Source organism: Calypte anna, chromosome 10 (genome assembly GCF_003957555.1).
Source record: "Calypte anna isolate BGI_N300 chromosome 10, bCalAnn1_v1.p, whole genome shotgun sequence".
Classification (NCBI taxonomy): domain Eukaryota; kingdom Metazoa; phylum Chordata; class Aves; order Apodiformes; family Trochilidae; genus Calypte; species Calypte anna.
In genome coordinates this window covers 4757175-4773714 of record NC_044256.1, presented here as the reverse complement: position 1 = coordinate 4773714, position 16540 = coordinate 4757175, and the positions used below count along the sequence as shown (strand labels likewise).

The 16540-nt window shown below is 39.3% G+C and overlaps 1 protein-coding gene and 1 long non-coding RNA gene across 5 annotated transcripts in view; one reads left to right on the top strand and one right to left on the bottom strand.

Annotated features, from left to right (window-relative positions):
• Positions 1 to 5377, bottom strand: part of AQP9 (aquaporin 9) — a 28998-nt gene extending 23621 nt beyond the window's left edge. The window contains exon 1 of one of the 2 annotated variants that reach the window (XM_008493889.2): positions 5105 to 5377. In XM_008493889.2, coding sequence (XP_008492111.1) covers positions 5105 to 5206 — 102 coding nt within the window. In that variant the 5' untranslated portion in view covers positions 5207 to 5377. The other variant, XM_030457065.1, reaches the window with a different exon arrangement.
• LOC115598843 lies at positions 3018 to 16098 on the top strand. Of its 3 annotated transcripts, none has more exons than XR_003987967.1 (4): positions 3018 to 3968; positions 8327 to 8429; positions 9246 to 9317; positions 15013 to 16098. It is a non-coding gene; the product is annotated as an uncharacterized LOC115598843 (long non-coding RNA). The 3 variants fall into 3 exon arrangements; XR_003987969.1 differs by lacking the exon at positions 3018 to 3968 and adding an exon at positions 5276 to 5463; XR_003987968.1 differs by lacking the exon at positions 3018 to 3968 and adding an exon at positions 7930 to 8054.
• Positions 16099 to 16540: the final 442 nt, after the last annotated feature.

The following is a 16540-nucleotide window of genomic DNA, read 5'->3' as shown; positions in this document are numbered from 1 at the left end:
AATTTCATGTCATCAATATCTATGTAACTACTACATTTGCAGAAACAGAAAGGACTGATTTGGTGATGACAGGAAAAAGAAGCATCCTCATAAAATGAACTGTTTTGGTTTGGAAGAGCAGGATTAAATTCTGTGACATTAGATTTATGATTGACTTCTGTTATTTATTGGTTGTACTATAGTATTGTTGCTAGAGAACTAATGTATGGAGCTCTGTGCCATAAGAGCCATTCCCTTACACTGAAAACATTGCTAAGGCCCATGGTATTTGTAGCATTATATAATATATTAAAAGCCATTGAGTGACATGCCAAATACCAGTTATAAATATTTTTAATAACTTCTTTTATCCATCTTTGACAAACTTAAATTCACTGTCTCAAGAGCTAATTATACAAGATTCTGTACTCCAGGAAATTCACTGTTGATGGCAAACCAGGCAGCTGTTGGAAGCTGCTGCTATTTAGTTCTGTACTTTAAAAAAAACTTGCTCTAAGCATTTTCATCCTATCCAAAGGAAGAGTTTTCCTTTCACAAAATTTAGAACTACGAATTTATCTTTCTTTAATACAAAGTTAATACTTAAAATTTTAAATGATAAACACTTATTCAAGGAGTTACTGATCAGAAGCTACATTTGCTTTTTTTCATGTAATAACATAATGTAATGAGGATTCTAATGCATGTTTTTAATGAGGGCTGTATACTACAGTGCATCATTGTCATTACCATGCACAGGAATGTAGGGTCTCAAAAAATATACAGAAAAATTGTTTAAGTTTTAATCTTATAAACTAAGCAAATCCATGGAAAGTTATACTTTTTTCAGGCAAGACTAAACACTTCAACAAAGCAGAAGTCATAACTTTCATAAGTGACCAGAGTAGTAAAACAAGGCAAAAAGCTTCTGATGAGCAAAAGATAAAAAACCTTTCTTATTAGCTGGGCAGTTTGCAGTGTGGGGTGTCATGCACTCAATTCATGGTCATGCACTGCATCCTCTATGTACACACAAAAATTGGCTTTGTGAGCAGTTTTGCAAGAAGCTTCCTAGTTCCAGACTTAGCTTTTGGATGAGAATATATATGCAGCCCATTTGTCTTTAAATGTTAAATGGAAGCCTGTGTTCTGTTTCAGCAAGGGACAAGTACACTGCTCTGGGCTCAGGAGATGCTAGCTCCATGCAGCTCCTTTCTGGGAAACTGTGTTTAATAAGATGCTCTTGATAGTGGAATTGAAATGCAAACTATGTTATGTGAGCAGTAGCTGGTAAAGGAAGCCACATGGCCCATTTGGCTTCTCTTTTTGGAACCATTCCAATTCAGATATGCTTTATATGCCACAGTGATTACCATTTTGCTTGAGAAAAATGCAGCCAGGATTTAAAGGGAGAATATTGGAGAGAAGCACGAGTAAAAGCAGAGAGACAATTGGATAGGTAAGTTCCAGACTCTCTGAAAAGTCACATAAACCTGATGCAGCATGGCTGCTTGACTTTTCTGGGGCTGGCAACCCCAGAGAACTTTCAGGAGCCCCAGAAAGAACTCTGCTGAACCAGGAGACATTCTGGAGATTAAAGGCTTTTTGGAGAGCTCTTTCTCAAGGGAGGCCTCAGAGGCAGCCCCAACTACAGAAGGCTGAGGCTGTATCAGTCTGGGAAAGGTGTGTGTGTGTGTGTGTACTGGCCTCTCAGCCACCCTGGTACAACCAACCAAGAGTTCTCTCACCTCAGAGAACTGTTGTATAGGTATAGGTTGTAGGGAACAGTATCACAAATTGGTTCCAAAGAGACAGTGTAAAACCCCCATTATTCAGTAACTGTTTCCTGGAAAACAGCTGCATCCTTTTCAAATGTTCACTGAACACTTTATGGGTAGATCGTGATGTTTTAAGGATATTTATTGTAAATTTAAAATAGCACAGTTAAAATATTGCTGGCTGGAGATTTTAGCCATATAACAGCACCAAGGTAAACACAAGAAGTGGCAGGAGTTTACAAATAATCTAGGAATATAAATACCCAGCATAAAGTGTGCTCCTTGTTGCCTCCTGTGCAAATGTAGCATGGTTATGTTAAAATGGCATCACTCCATTTGTTTTATAGAAATCACATAAGACATGAAGTGCAATATTTTCTTAGTTTGATGAAACCTTGTAAAGTAAATACAATGTAGTTCAATACAGTAATCAAAAGCCTAGTGTTACCAAATCCACATGAAATTTGCACTTGGTTACGGACCATACATTTTTAGCTCTCTCTGCCAGTTCTTGTTCCAGAGTGTGATTAGAGCAGCCCTGCCATGTCTTGGGGAATAATTGAAGGCTTGATATTGAAAGAAACATTTTTTTCCCCCCAGCAGAATTAGGTGAAAGAGCAAAATAGCCTAATCACCAGTGGGGTCACCCAGACAGGTGCAAATGGCAGCTGCTCTGTACCCCACTGAATTCACCTATCCAGCAGGGCACTTCCAGCTTCCTAAGCTTCAGAGTTCCTCACTGAGTGCTCAGAAATTGAAATCAGGTGCATTGATGAGCAGAGAGGGAGGCTCCCACAGGCTACAACTGCATTATCAAGTTGTGAAGTACAAGCAGCTTAGCTATTCAGAGAACCTGGCTATGGACATCTCATGAAGGATTACTTAGGAGTATACAGTCTGATCTGGTAGACTGACCATAAATTAATAGTCAGCACATTTGCTGTGATTCTGGACCTCACCTTCCATTTCAGTTTAATCTGAAAAGAATTCTGTTTATGTGCTCTGAGACCATGCTGCAAGACAAACAGCAGCATTATTGAGATGATCAAGAGATGTTATCCAAACTATACCCAGTAACTTTCTCAATGCATGTTATCTCAAATCTATTCAACTTTGCAGGCAGAGTCCTTCTCACCTTCAGGTGAAGGCCTGTTTTTTTCCTGATGAGTGATTTAAATTTCTAGATACCCCCCAAAAATCTTAGAGTTTGTAAATTTTTGAAAATAAAGCTGCCAGACAGTATGTGGTCTGTGATGAAGTTCTCCAGAAAAAATAGAAAGAGGTGATTTGAGGGGACAGAATTATACCCAACTGACTTCCCAGCTCTGCTGGGTTGGTTGCAGATTTAGGTACAGTCAGTTGGCAATGATTTCTAGACAGAGCCTGTGGGGAATAGAAAGGTTCATCCCTGCCTTGCTGCCTGGTGCAGGTGCTCCCCACAGGCTGGAAACCCCATCACAGTGACATGAAACAGCTTTCAGCAGAGATCTGCATCAACTGTGCTGAAGGCTGTGAACTCTCCTCTCACTTTGTAACAGGATTAAAACACCGTAACAGAACTGTGGAAGAAAACTATCCCTTCTTTTGCATGCACAATGTCTGTTTTTCCAGGATTTCTGCTCTCTGACACTTCTGTCCTCTGAGTGTCTCTTTCATTAGCTATGATTTAAGTTAATGGTTTAATATTTATCCGTTCTTAAAGTGAAACTACTTACTAGCTGTCAGAGCCTAAAAGCAAAAATACAAATGACAGCAGGAAAGTCTGTTTCTTCACAATAAATGCTTTGTATTGCCACTAACTTCTTAAGTCAAACATAAATCAAGATATCCAAGCACTGAGAATTCTGCAGTGTAATCCATGTGAGGCTCTTCTCTGCTTTAAGCCAAAATAGAAACTAGAAAGGACTCAAGATAGAACTGAGAAACTCAGATGATCAACAACAATTTTGTAGCTTCGTTTTCTATTATGTTGATATGGTGAATATACTAGAAAATGGGTTCTGGGTTTGCATTTCCTTCTTGTGCAGCAGGACACTAAATAATAGCATTTGTGGTCTAATCTGGGCTTTAATATGGTTTTTTTTCAGTTGCTTAATTGCATTAATGGAAAGAGGAGGATGATCTTGTGGCGAGGCCAGAGTACTGGAAGTCAGGTGATCTGGGTTATATTCAGTTCTGCCACAAGCTTCCTGTGCAGTCTGCTGTAATCAGGTTTGCTAATATATAAAATGAAGATAATGACATTTTCCCCTCTTTACTAGGGTGTTGTGACACTTAATTCATTAATGTTTGTAAAGTGCTTTGTGCTCTTTGCTTCTAAATGTGCTCCTTACTGTAATAATGTCTTATGGATGGTACTAAATTTGAGAATAATGTTACTTTAGTGCCTGTGTATTTCAGTTGGCTGAAGTGTAGTGAAGACCATTATTTCTGTGTATTTTATGAGCTACTGGAATTTTTTAGACCATTTACTTGAAATTTAGCTAATACAGCTGCAGTTATAAAATATGCTATGTCAGTACTATGCTGGCTTTGTAATTTTTTCTGTCCTTTCACTATGATGAAATATTTAGCAAGACTGTCTTGCTCAGACTGAAAGGAGGAAGAAAGAGTATGGCATAAATACTTGGCTGCTTGGCTTCTAGCTCTGCTACTCAGCTTGCTCTCTACCCTGGTAAATTACTGAGCCGCTCTGTGACCCAGTGCAAAATGCAAAAATTGAGCAAGAAAATAACATTTAAAAAGAGCAATAGGGAATTTTGGTATTTACCTAAATTGTAGCACTACTACAGAGCCAAGCAAATTTATATAGTACAGTTAAAAACAAAATAAAACAGTTAAAGTTTAGCAATGCAGCTCCCAATAAATTCAGTAAAAATCAAACTGCTAAATCTCCCTATCTCACAGGAACTAACTCAGCTAAAGTTCTCTTCATGTGCAATACGGTATGATTGTTAAAGCAAATAGAATTTGTGAGCATAGATTAAAGTACTGAGTTTAAAAACAAAACAAAACCAAACCAAGAGTATTATTAGCATGCATTATGCATATCTGGATTTTCAAAATGTGGTAGTTCACTGAAATTCTGCTTCTATATGAAATCAAATGCTTATCAGGCATTTGTAATACATAAAGCTTTCTGCTTTTAGTAGCCAGTGATAATTATATCAGCTGGAGAAAGGAATTACAAACTTACCTTAAATAGAAGCAATTCATTCGAGGCTGTACAACGTTTGTCAGGCAGTAACCAAGCTGCTGGTATAGTACAAGAAAAAGCATACTCGTCCTCTTACAACCACTGTCCAACATTAGATTAGTAGGAAGAAAGGAAAGCAGCTGACACTTACTATCAATATAAAAGTTCCCAGGAATTCTGAGAGGGCTTCTTTAACCAAGCTGTTCTTGAAGGCAAATTTCTCCTTTAAACTCTTTCTGCTTTTCCGGCTCATTTTGGCTTCCTCTATTGCTCTGGTGCCCTAGTTACAAATACACACAAAATTTGCTCTCTATTCGTCCCTGCTTCAGCTGAACTTTGACACTTTTACTTATACATTGAAATATGAGATTTCATCTTGTACAGCCAGTGAAATCATCTGACTGCAAGCAATGACAGAACCAACTCAACATGCCCTAACAATTCATCATGAGTTTTCCATCCTGTGCCTTCTCTGAGCACACTTCTATTTATACTGATTAGATAATACCAGTAAGTTCACAATCAGGACTCTTCTTTTTTCTTGCAGAATGGATTAATCATTATCTTTCCTGCTATGTTGTGTTGGTTTTTTTCCTAGTAAAAATGTTGTTCCTAGCTAAATGTTGTTCTTGTCACCCTGATCAAAAAAGGCAAAAAGAGAAACCACAAAGTAAGGAACCAAAATGTGTTTGAAAATTTCTGTGACCTAGATTGGCATTTAAATTGTGCTACTATTGGCTGTCCAAAAACTTTTCAAGGGGAGGCTGTAAAAAGAGAGTGAATGCTTGTGAGAATTTCTACTTTTCTACTCTGTAAACAAAAGCTCCTGTCTTGTCCCTTCTGAGGGATTTCAGTGGCTAACAAGGAATCTTGCCTTAGTGCCTAGTATGCTGAATTTGTATATATACTCACGGTAGCCTTTCTGAACTAAATGCTTTGTTGTCTACTGGCCCACCCTGTTTACAAAAGCAATGAGGCAGAATAAATGAGGAACGTTTAATGAAATCTGCGTCAGTCCAGCAGTTCCCTGTAAAGCAGTTAGGCAAGTGAGACACTGGGTGACTGCATGTCTCCACTGTGTTTAGCTTAAAAGAAGATAGGTGCTACAGTATGAAGCATGGTTTTATCAGATGTGACACTGCCTTGGCTAACATGCTGTCTGGTTGATTTACAAGTGTCTTCTGTCGTTTGACTTGACACCAACACTTTAGCCTGGCTCTGGTAGATTATTTTGGCATGTGTTGTAGATGCTTGGTACCTTTGTTTGTATCTGTCCTAAACCTCTTTTAGCTTGGTGGTAAATATGTTTAGGTCTGTCAGGACTGTTGTCTGCTGTGAAAAGGACAGACCTTAACAGGATTAGGCAAATGGGCCACTTCTGTATCAGATCATGGCTCTTCCTTGCCTCAAGCTAGGACTCAAGCATGTTCCCTGCAGCAGTCACCTCACCACCACCAATTTCGTCCCTTAACCACTTGGTTCACCCCCACCACCCAATTTTAATTCTTAACCATTTTTCCATGTCCTTTTACTCATCTTTTATCTACCTCTGCATTCAAGGACTGCTCTGCCTCTAGCTGGACTCAGCAAATGCTGATGTCTGGAAAGCCACATAGCTGATGAAGTATGAGATGACTGCATCTGTCCTGGTGCTGCAGGAGGCAGGGTGAGCACCTGTGCAGCAGCAGGAATGCTCTGCTTTAGGGGTGCTGCAGGTTCTGAACCACAAGACCTGCCTGAGGCACAAGGCAGCACTTGCACAGACAGCAGGAGCTGCTTCTGGGAAGCCCCTGAGAAGAGCCTGCATACAGCAGTTTGAAAACCTTTACCCTGCACCACTGCAAAATAAAGATATTATTCAAGATCTTAATTATCACAGCATGCTAAATTATATGTTTATTATGTCTGTGGGATAAATCCTTCAGAATTATGTGTACAGTAGAACTGAGGGAGGATGCTAGGGAGGCCAATCATTACAGCAGGAATGAGATAAACCACTTCCTCTCTTCCAGGAAAATGAGAAATAAATAAATACATTTATGAAAGCCATTTACAGTTGTTTGCCCATAGCCATTCTTTCTTTTATACAGATGCAGGTCTCTTGAGAGAGGCACTATGCAGATACCTCTTAGTTTATTCTCTTAACAGGTGTGAAGGCATTGGTGCTAATTTTCAACTAACAGTGGAGCAATAACACATCAGAGAAAGAACCCCCTACTTATTTTTCCAGAGCACGTTGCCTTCCTTATAACAGTTTTTTGTCTTTACAAGAGGGAGAACTGTTTCTGTATATATGTAGTGAAATGAGGCAACCAGGTGCCACTAATTGCCAGGGAGTGAGCATGAGCTTGTGTCAAGCCCACCTGTGCCTGATTAGGGTGGGCCCCCACTGCGCATGAGCAGGACCAGGGGGCCAATAAAAGGTGAGGCCTAAGACACAGGCAGAGCTCAGTCCTGAGCTAGCCAGCAGTGTGGCCAGTCGCTCTTGGAGCAGCAGCACTCCCTTGATTGCGCCACTAGCCCTCATCGCCCTTAGGGTGAGGCTCTGAGGAGTCTCAAACCCGCGACCTTGGCATTGCGGTACTGCGTACTAGCCGGCTGCACCACCAGAGCCTCACCCTTGGGTACCAACATGTAACGCGTAAGCACATAACGACACACCCCAAGCAATGCTCTAAGCCTGTGGCTCTCAGAGTTGACTAGCCCCAATCGGTGGTGCTGCTCCAAGAGCGAATGGCCTCTCTGCTGGCTAGCTCAGGACTGAGCTCCACCTGTGTCTTAGGCCTCACCTTTTATTGGCCCCCTGGTCCTGCTCATGCGCAGTGGGGCCCCACCCTAATTAGGCACAGGTGGGCTTGACACAAGCTCATGCTCACTCCCTGGCAATTAGTGGCACCTGGTTGCCTCATTTCACTACATAAATAATGTTTGTTTTCTTCAGATTTTAAATTCTTTGTAGAAATCACATGATTTAACTCCATTAATAAGAGCTGTGATGCTACATTAGACCAAAGGTCCTCCTCAGCCCCATAGCCGGGTTCAAGCAGATGCTCTAAGAAAGTATAGAAGAATGGAGCACAACAGGGGCTGATGCTCTCTTGGTAAGTACTTCCAGCTTGTGACAACTGGCAGTTTAAAGTCACTGCTAGACTTTGGAATAATTTTCAAATAGAAAAGGGGTAAACACAGAAAAATTGAATTAAGTTTCTCTTTGATTCTATTCAGAAAGAGGTTCTAAAGATATTTCCCAAATCTAACAAATATTTATGTAGCATTACAAGAAAGACAAGTAAAATGTAAAGATAAACAGCATGAAAACTTTGACCTTAATTACTAACCCAAGTGATCCATGCTCCATTCTACTGCCTTTTAGACACATGCAATGGACCACCTGGTTGAACAGTGGAAAGAAAATGCATTGGTTATTGTCTTCTACTGATCTCCCTCAACTGGGCCCTGCTCCCACAGTCGTAATGGTAAGGATACTGATAGTGCCATCTATAAATATTGACATTTGGGGTGCCTGAGGGGAAGAACATGCAGACATCCATCCAGGAAAATAGAACATAGGAATTGTACCACTGATCCATTAGTCTTTCAAGAGTCCTCCAAAGGTGATCATGGGAACTGCAAGAACTGTCAATGTGACTTCTATGCCAGGAAAATCAGATGAACTGTTGTAAAGAGTAAAATCAATAGACACACAGATAAAGTTGGTACTCTGTAGAAGCATCAGGTGGATTCTGTTAAGGGACTTTATCCCTCACAAATCTATGTACATTCTTCAAAGACATCAAAAAGCACATTGATATTATTGTTTGTGCTTGAATTTGTGACCAGAGGTCTGAGGCAGACTGGACTGAGCTATTTCTTTTCTTCACCTGGATTCAAGCAGAGGAGGAGTTCATACAGTGTATTTAACCTACCTGTTCTTATAGAAATCTTCAGTCCTATAGAAATAGCAAAGTGGAGAATAACACACATAGCTCCCACAGTTGAAATCCCATGGGTAAACAGTATTATACTGCATTGAATTTTTAATAGCACATTATTCAGAGTATAACATAAATTGTTATTACTGATGTAATAAAACCTAAGCAAACACAGCTGCAGAAACCAAGCCTGTAAATGCACCACATTTTTTTGTATTGTAATAATATGGACCAAATTATTTTTAATGCTAGATCTGCTGATTTTAGTTGAATTAGGCAGTGTCTGAATGTATACATCTAGTATAATTCATTTCCCTGATCAAATGTCTTTGCCTGATATATATTTATGTTTTAATACAGAAAAGAAGCGTCTGTTCAGGATACTCTGCTTTGTGGATTGATTCTGCTGCTGGGCAACTCAAAAAACTTCAGGTGAGGAAGATCTGAACACTCTGTAATTCAGCATTCTAAGCTTTCTGAGTGCATAAAACCCTTATTTTTTCAGTTGTAATGTTTTTTGATCATCTCTTTAGCATTGCTGTAGTTTCTGGTGAATGGTCATGGGGGCAAATATCTGTAATGTGCTCAAGTCTAGCTGAGCCCACCTTGAGGCAGAGGCAGGGCACACAACATGACCCCTTAAGAATTTCTTTTGTTCTTTCTTCTCTGTTTCTGTGAGCCCCATGTCCAGATAAAACATTTCAGTCCAGATCATGAATATGAGATCAAAACCACACCACATATGTGAGTTTTCAAGCTTTTTGCCAGTGAACTTTAAGGCTTGGTTCAAAGCTTGTGTGAGTCCACTGTTGCTGATGCCAATTTCAGGGAGAATTAAACTGTCCTTTCTCTAAAGCATAACCAAAAACTTCTCTTTGTTCTTAATTGACCAGGCACACCAGTGCATAAGTGACCATCACTACATGCATATCTAGTATATATAGTTATACAATTAATGATGGTAAATTTTAAAATTTGTTGTACAGACATGTCTGTGTATACATGAGCTTCCAAGCTGGTTTAATCTCTGCAATAGCTGCGTTGGCATAGTGGGGCATAGATAACATTCCACACTGAAGGGCTTTGTGACAGGACTGTCAGTGCTGGCAAAATGTCAAAGTGTCAGGAAGTGCTGTACAGATGGATACGTGCACCAGTACTATCTGTGCTTCCTTCTGAATGTGCTGGGTACAGGTCTATCCTATCTGGTAGCTTGCAGTATGGGAAGGTCTGAATTTCTGAGTGCATATGGAAAAAGACAATGTAAGAAGAATTTGCTTTTAAGGAACAGATCAGTTTAGTACAGACAAACACATTGTTGCAGCCAATTGTCTGCTCTTTTTTCCCCTATGTGTTCCCTCTTCTTCTAAAGTTATTGTGCAGAAGAAATAAATGTAAAGAAAGATTAATGACAGCATATTCCTTTTAAAATAACTCTTTTCTGAGCTCTTTATAACAAGACCTCAAAATGGAGATCAAAATTTTAAATTCAGCTTTGCTATTAAAAACAACAGATATTTTGGTAAATATATCCACACAGCATGAAGAAAACCTCAAAGTATATCCCATGGGCTTTGCAGTGTTCTAAGCCCTGTTTTCTTAAGCCAAATGAGATGCATTGTCAAAACTTTTCATCTTTCTACAGGACACAGATTCCCTATAGTAACAGACACCCTGAGATTTATTATGGCTACCTGTAGGGTTGTGGAGAGCAGGAGATCTGAGCCTACCTAATTAATATAAGAGATTTAACAGGAAAGCCAAAGATAATGACAGATTTGACTCTACTGACACACAAAGGCCAAGTAGCATGCTTGGCAAACAGATCTGTGCAGCTAAATAGGACAGCTGGTTCATGGTTCTGAATGGTGATCACCATCAGGAAGGTGACAATGTTTCCTGCATCTGACTCCCCACCCCACTGCTACCTTCAGCTGTTGCCCACTCCTTGTGGCCCTCCAAGGACCTCATCCATCCAAGTTTTGTTTCTCTGTCACAGAAGTATTTTCTGTAGGAGCTGCTGTTCCCTGGTGCTTTGTGCTCTCTCTCCCACAGTAAGAGCATTTGTTTGGTTTGCCTCCATGCTCCACTCACCCCTTGTCCTGTAGCAGGTGAGGCACCAATCTGATTGTTTTAATTTTTTTAATCCTCTATCATTCAGAGTGACTCACGTTTGAATGTGTAAATCCTCTGTCTTTTCAGAAAAAATAAGCTTTGCTTTGGGATTTCTTTTACATATTAAATATTAACAATATAGATGAGAAATTTATCTCAGGCACCTGTATGAGAACATTGGGTTGCTGGGCCCAGTTCCTTTGAAACTCCACAATCAAGATTTTTTAATTAAAAAAAAAATAGTTCAGAGGTTCATAGCAGACCCTCTATAGGGTGTACTGAGGAGCAGACTCAGGCAGCAGTCTTTTATTACTTCTACCCAATGTCTATGTTCATTAAGGTAATGAAGCTATTAATTGAATATGTAAGTTCAGGTAATTAAATATAAGACATATTTCTGTAGTTTAAAGGGTAATAATAAAAAATTAAAACTTGCAAACTAAATCACACATTTAGGGATGATAAATGTGATCTGGAAAGTACAATATGAATTAGTTAATTGCATCCATTCATTAGGTGATACATGTTAGCAGAAGGTCAATCCATTTGAGGCTTGATGTGTTCTACAAATAATAAATTCAAACAGGTAAATTGGAGAGACATTCAAAATAGGAAGGCATTTTATATATTCAAATTCAGAATAGAATCCCTACAACCAAGAGCTTCACAGTTAGTGGTGTGCATTCTCCACAGCACTCTCCTGAAGCACTGCCACTCCCTGCCATGGGCAGATACTCTACAGGAGAAGCTGGGTGCTGTTCTGCAGGAGAAACTGGGTTTTGTTCTGCAGAGACTGGGCGGAACCACCTTGTGACTGTGTGTTGCTGTATCCAGGGTGGTGATGAGCTGAGGAGCAGCTGCGAGCTGGGTGGTCTCCAGACTAAGGAGTGGCACCTCAGTTTTGCTCCATAACTGGCAAAGCCAACCTTCTGCACAACAGTCTAGTGAGGGACATGTTACATTTCCATTGTTGACTTGGGTTATAATAGTAGTTTTTTAAACTGACCCAACTATAAAGCGAGTCAAATATTGATTGTCCTTCCAAGCATATTCTGCTTTACCACTATCACTGATTTGTGGCTTGTTTAAATCCTTAAATTTGAGTTCCAATTTAGGACTGAATTTACTATAGCAACAATTTACAGTTCTACTGGGTATAAAAGGGTCAATATCACAGGTAAGAAAACTGATCTGTTTGACTCATTTTTAAATCAATTTTGGCTTCATTAGCCATTCCTGGATTTTCAGTCATGAAAATGGCTGTTTTCAGCCATTGAAATGAAAATGATACCAGCATGCCACTGAAAATCATACCAGCATTTATTTTATTTTCTATGTTAAGCATAGGGTAGAAATAAAGAAAATAAAAGTAGATTTTTTTTTTCTTTAGAACTTAAAATATATCCAGACTCATTCTCAAACATTCTTCAATTCTCCGTCAATGAGATTTATAATATTTAGGCAATTAATTCTCTGATATATTTGAAAAGTAATATTTTATGGAGGCATCACAGTATTGTGGGTGTTACTTTGCAGATAATATTGCTTATGTGTATGACAATATTTTTATCTGATACGTATAAAAAGATCTTTGTCTGGAGCAGTGACTGCTACCCTCCTGCACACAATTAAAGGGCCATAATTCTTAAGAGATTTCAAGTTGTGAGCCTCTTTCAAATGATCAGGCTTAGAGACATTTAGAGAATTGATTCAATTAACCTAGAGGAAAAAAGTGCTATAATGTGTGATTTATGTTTGCTGATAAATTAAAATACAAGTATCTCCTGAAAAGCATTTGCTGCCATCGTGGTCAGTAATGAAAATAGCAGGCAATTAAAATAGGACACCTGAGGCTGAAGCTTTTACTGTACTCTATCAGAACATATCAGTATATATTACTATATCAGAAACTGAAGTTCAGATTTCATAAGTGGAAATCTAAACTGAAAAGTAGCTTAGTAGAAGTTTCTTTTCAGTCCCTATTTTTCTTCCAGAAGTGATTTCTAAACCATGAAAGAAATAGGAAGGGATGGTTGCTGAGGCAGGAAGCAAAGGGTACAGAAGAGTAGGTTGTCTCAGTCAGTACTGTATTTGTATGAGGAACCAGGGATGTTCTTGCTAAATGTTTGTGGGACAGTTTAGAGAAGTATATATAAAATAACTTATGAGTCAGATTGAAATAATTTGGGGGCAAGTTCAAAGCTGATCTTCAAATGAATCCCTGGAATCATCTGACAGCATGATGGGATTCAGTTCCTTCATGTGTGTGACCAAATGCTTAGAGTCTGCACTTCAGACCATAACCAATACTCACAGATTTGAAGCAGTAAGGATGAAGAGCTCTGGGTTGTTGGAGCTGCTGTAGCTACTGTGCATTTCAGTGATGTAGCAGTATATGCTGTGCTGAAAAGAGGTATTTGAGATACAAATAATTTCATCCAGTCCTCTAGTTTTATGACTTTCTTTAGGCAATGGGGACACAGAAGTATAGAGCAGAAAAATGCCAGTTATCTGAGCAAACCAGGAATGTGTTAATTGCATTAAATAGTAACAGGACGTAATCTGTAGTCATTATTTTTCAGAGCAAATGTTGGTTTAAGATCTGTGACATCTGGATTGTTTTGTATTTCTCTTGAACGTGGTTTAGCAATGATCAGGAATTCCTCAAGTAAAGAAAACTTAGAGCAGACCTGTTTTACTTTGGAGGCAGAAATGTTTTTTACTGTATTTAGTAAGAGTAAACAGTAAGATTAACAATTTTAGATAGATCACCAGTCTGCTGCTATTAAAATATGAAATCATCTTAATTTCAGTATGTACAAATAATACAACTTGAAAGCTTTTCACAATGGTATTTAATTTAGAAATGCTACATTTATCATTGTTCAAAATCTAACTTTCCATATGTGTGCTAATTTATTAATAAAATCCTTATGTAAGTAAATATCTCTATACAGAGGACAGGGTTAAAACTGTATATGTTATACTGCTTTTCTCCTCTGTGGAAGGAGAAAAGATGCCATATAATATGTAGAGATAAAGGCTTTTATGACTTTTTTTAAAACATTTCAGAGTTGTGCATCATCACAGCTCTGTCCTTTGCACCTTCTTTCATTACCAAAGGTCCCGTTTCCATCAGATGCTGTTTGCATAAGCAACATCTATGTCCTTGTCTATAAATGATACCAGTTGATGGGGGTGAGTGGAGAAATTGAGACTTGTAAATGAAACAAAGGTATTTCTTCAAATTGTCCATTTGGATTGATCTAAATACAACAATTTAGGAATGCTCTTCAGGAATTATTTTTATCTTGCCTGTATACCAGCCTAAATTCTAACACTGAAATAAGAAACAGTCACTTGCTTGTTGTTTTTGTTGACAGCCATTTCTTCACAAAATATGAAGACAGTAATTTCTTTGCCATTACAATCTGAAACAGAACATATTGCTGTCTAAGTAAGATTTTAATTAAGACACATTCATGTGACAGAAAATACGCCAGTCTGACTTAATTGATAGTTGATGTGGTATTGCTGATTCACAAAAAAAAAACCCAAAACCCTCAGAAACTACAGGACTGCAGTAAGTGGTTTCTCTGCCATATTTAGGTGTTTAGGTACTGCAGAACTTGGGCTGAACCTGGGATATTGTTTCTGATTTTCTTGTCTTGGCAATTGCTAGACTATTTTACTTCTATACTAGGTGTTATTACTAAGTTATTGTCCTAATGTTCAGGGCAATAAGGGTAGTAATCCCTGCCACAGAGAAGTTGAATTAAATATTCATGTGCATGATTTGAAGCCATGACTCAGTTTGCTACCATAAAGCAGCCAGTGTAGTGCTGAACCGCAGGAGCAGCTCACCCCGCTGGATCCATCAGTGTGTCCAACACTGCATTACAACACAGCATTACAAACCTTGCTCCTGATTCTGTTCAGCAAAGCTGCTCTTGCACTGGGTGAGAACCCCCTTGTGGTCTTGGTGTTAAGGCCTAAATCATTGTTTTTCCAGGTGGTAGAAGAGGAACTGCAGGTGGTCCCTGGCTGTCAGGAAGAGCAATGGCACATCTCTTCCATGTTCTTCTGTGGAGACCTCTGAAGCTGCCTGGAAACCAGAAGCCTGCAGTGCAGTAAGTGCAGTGCCATTCTATGCAGTGCCATTCTCCACTTGGGGAGAAGCCAGAGAGGTGTAGGTAGCAGTTTAGTCCAAAGGTGTCTGACTCCAAATGCTTTTGCAAAGTGAATTGCTTTTACAGTAAGAGGAATGTGGTTTGTATAACCTCAATGAAAGTCACTTTAGGCAGCTCCAGGTTATGTGGGTTTGAACTACATCTCCAAATGCACTGGCACCCCTTCTTGCCAAAATCTCCTGAACTTTATTGACTTGGTTTAATAATGAAACTGCTACACAGCTTCCTCATTCCTGAAACTTATTTTAATGCAATTCCCTTTTGAAGGAGCACATACCCACTCTGATTTATTTTAAAACAGCTTTTAGAAGGTGTCATCCTTGTGATGAAGTGTTAGGTCTATGTTGCCAGTGTGCCATTAAAAATTGAATTTCTGATGTTTAAACGTCTCACTCATCCCAAGTGTCAGAGTCTGACAGCTCTGCATGTCACATTACAGCACAGTATTATGGATCCATTTCCTCCATTAGAGGAAAAACAAGATGAAAAATGAGAGAAAGCAAAATCTGCAGTTTCTTCATTATTAAGCTGGAAATTTAGAGGAATATGTATGTTAATCCTTAAAGTACTTAAATGGCACTCCATATCCTGTGCCTCCTGTCTGTGCAGAAGCAACCTTTGTCCTGTGCTCCTATGCAAACACTCAGAGAATGCTGGGAGAGTTTTTGCAATTGTCCATGGCCTTGTAAAACAACAGCAAGGAGTATCTATGAAATCAGCAAGTGGATAATGTAACAAAATCAAAACATGACCAGATCCCATTGTTTGGTCTTGACTAGGTCAAGAAAAAGGCCATGTGATATATTTATTGCTGCGTTGTTTTGCCAGCTTTAGACAGCTGTGTGCTTTGGTGTCCTTTCTCTGTTTATCTGTCTGCAATGTGATAACTGCAAAACATGACATCTGATCGACTTCAAAATGTTGGGAGTGTTTGCATCAGTTAGCAGAACTTTCTTGAAGATTTTGTCTAAAGGAACAAGAATGGTCCTGGCTTCATGTTTTCTGCCTGAAAGTTTAGACCAGGAGAGTGTTGGGCTTTGACCTTAAATTTCTGATTTCCATCAGCCAGTTAGGGTGCAAGCTCAAGCCATCTGCTGATCCATCCACCAAGCCAGGACAGATGTCCGCTGCACATGTGCTGCTTGTTGCATGCTTGATGAGTTAAAGACAGTGAGTAGTGAGTGGCATCTGGCTCCCTTTGGCTGCCAGCTTCACACTGTTCGGCACGCCCACCCTCTTGCACGGTGTGGCATCCCACCAAGAGGACACCCGCGCTACCCCCCAACAACAGCAGCTGTGAACAGGTGGCTCTTATTGAACAGAGTATTCGGCCCTTTGGGTTTTCAAGAC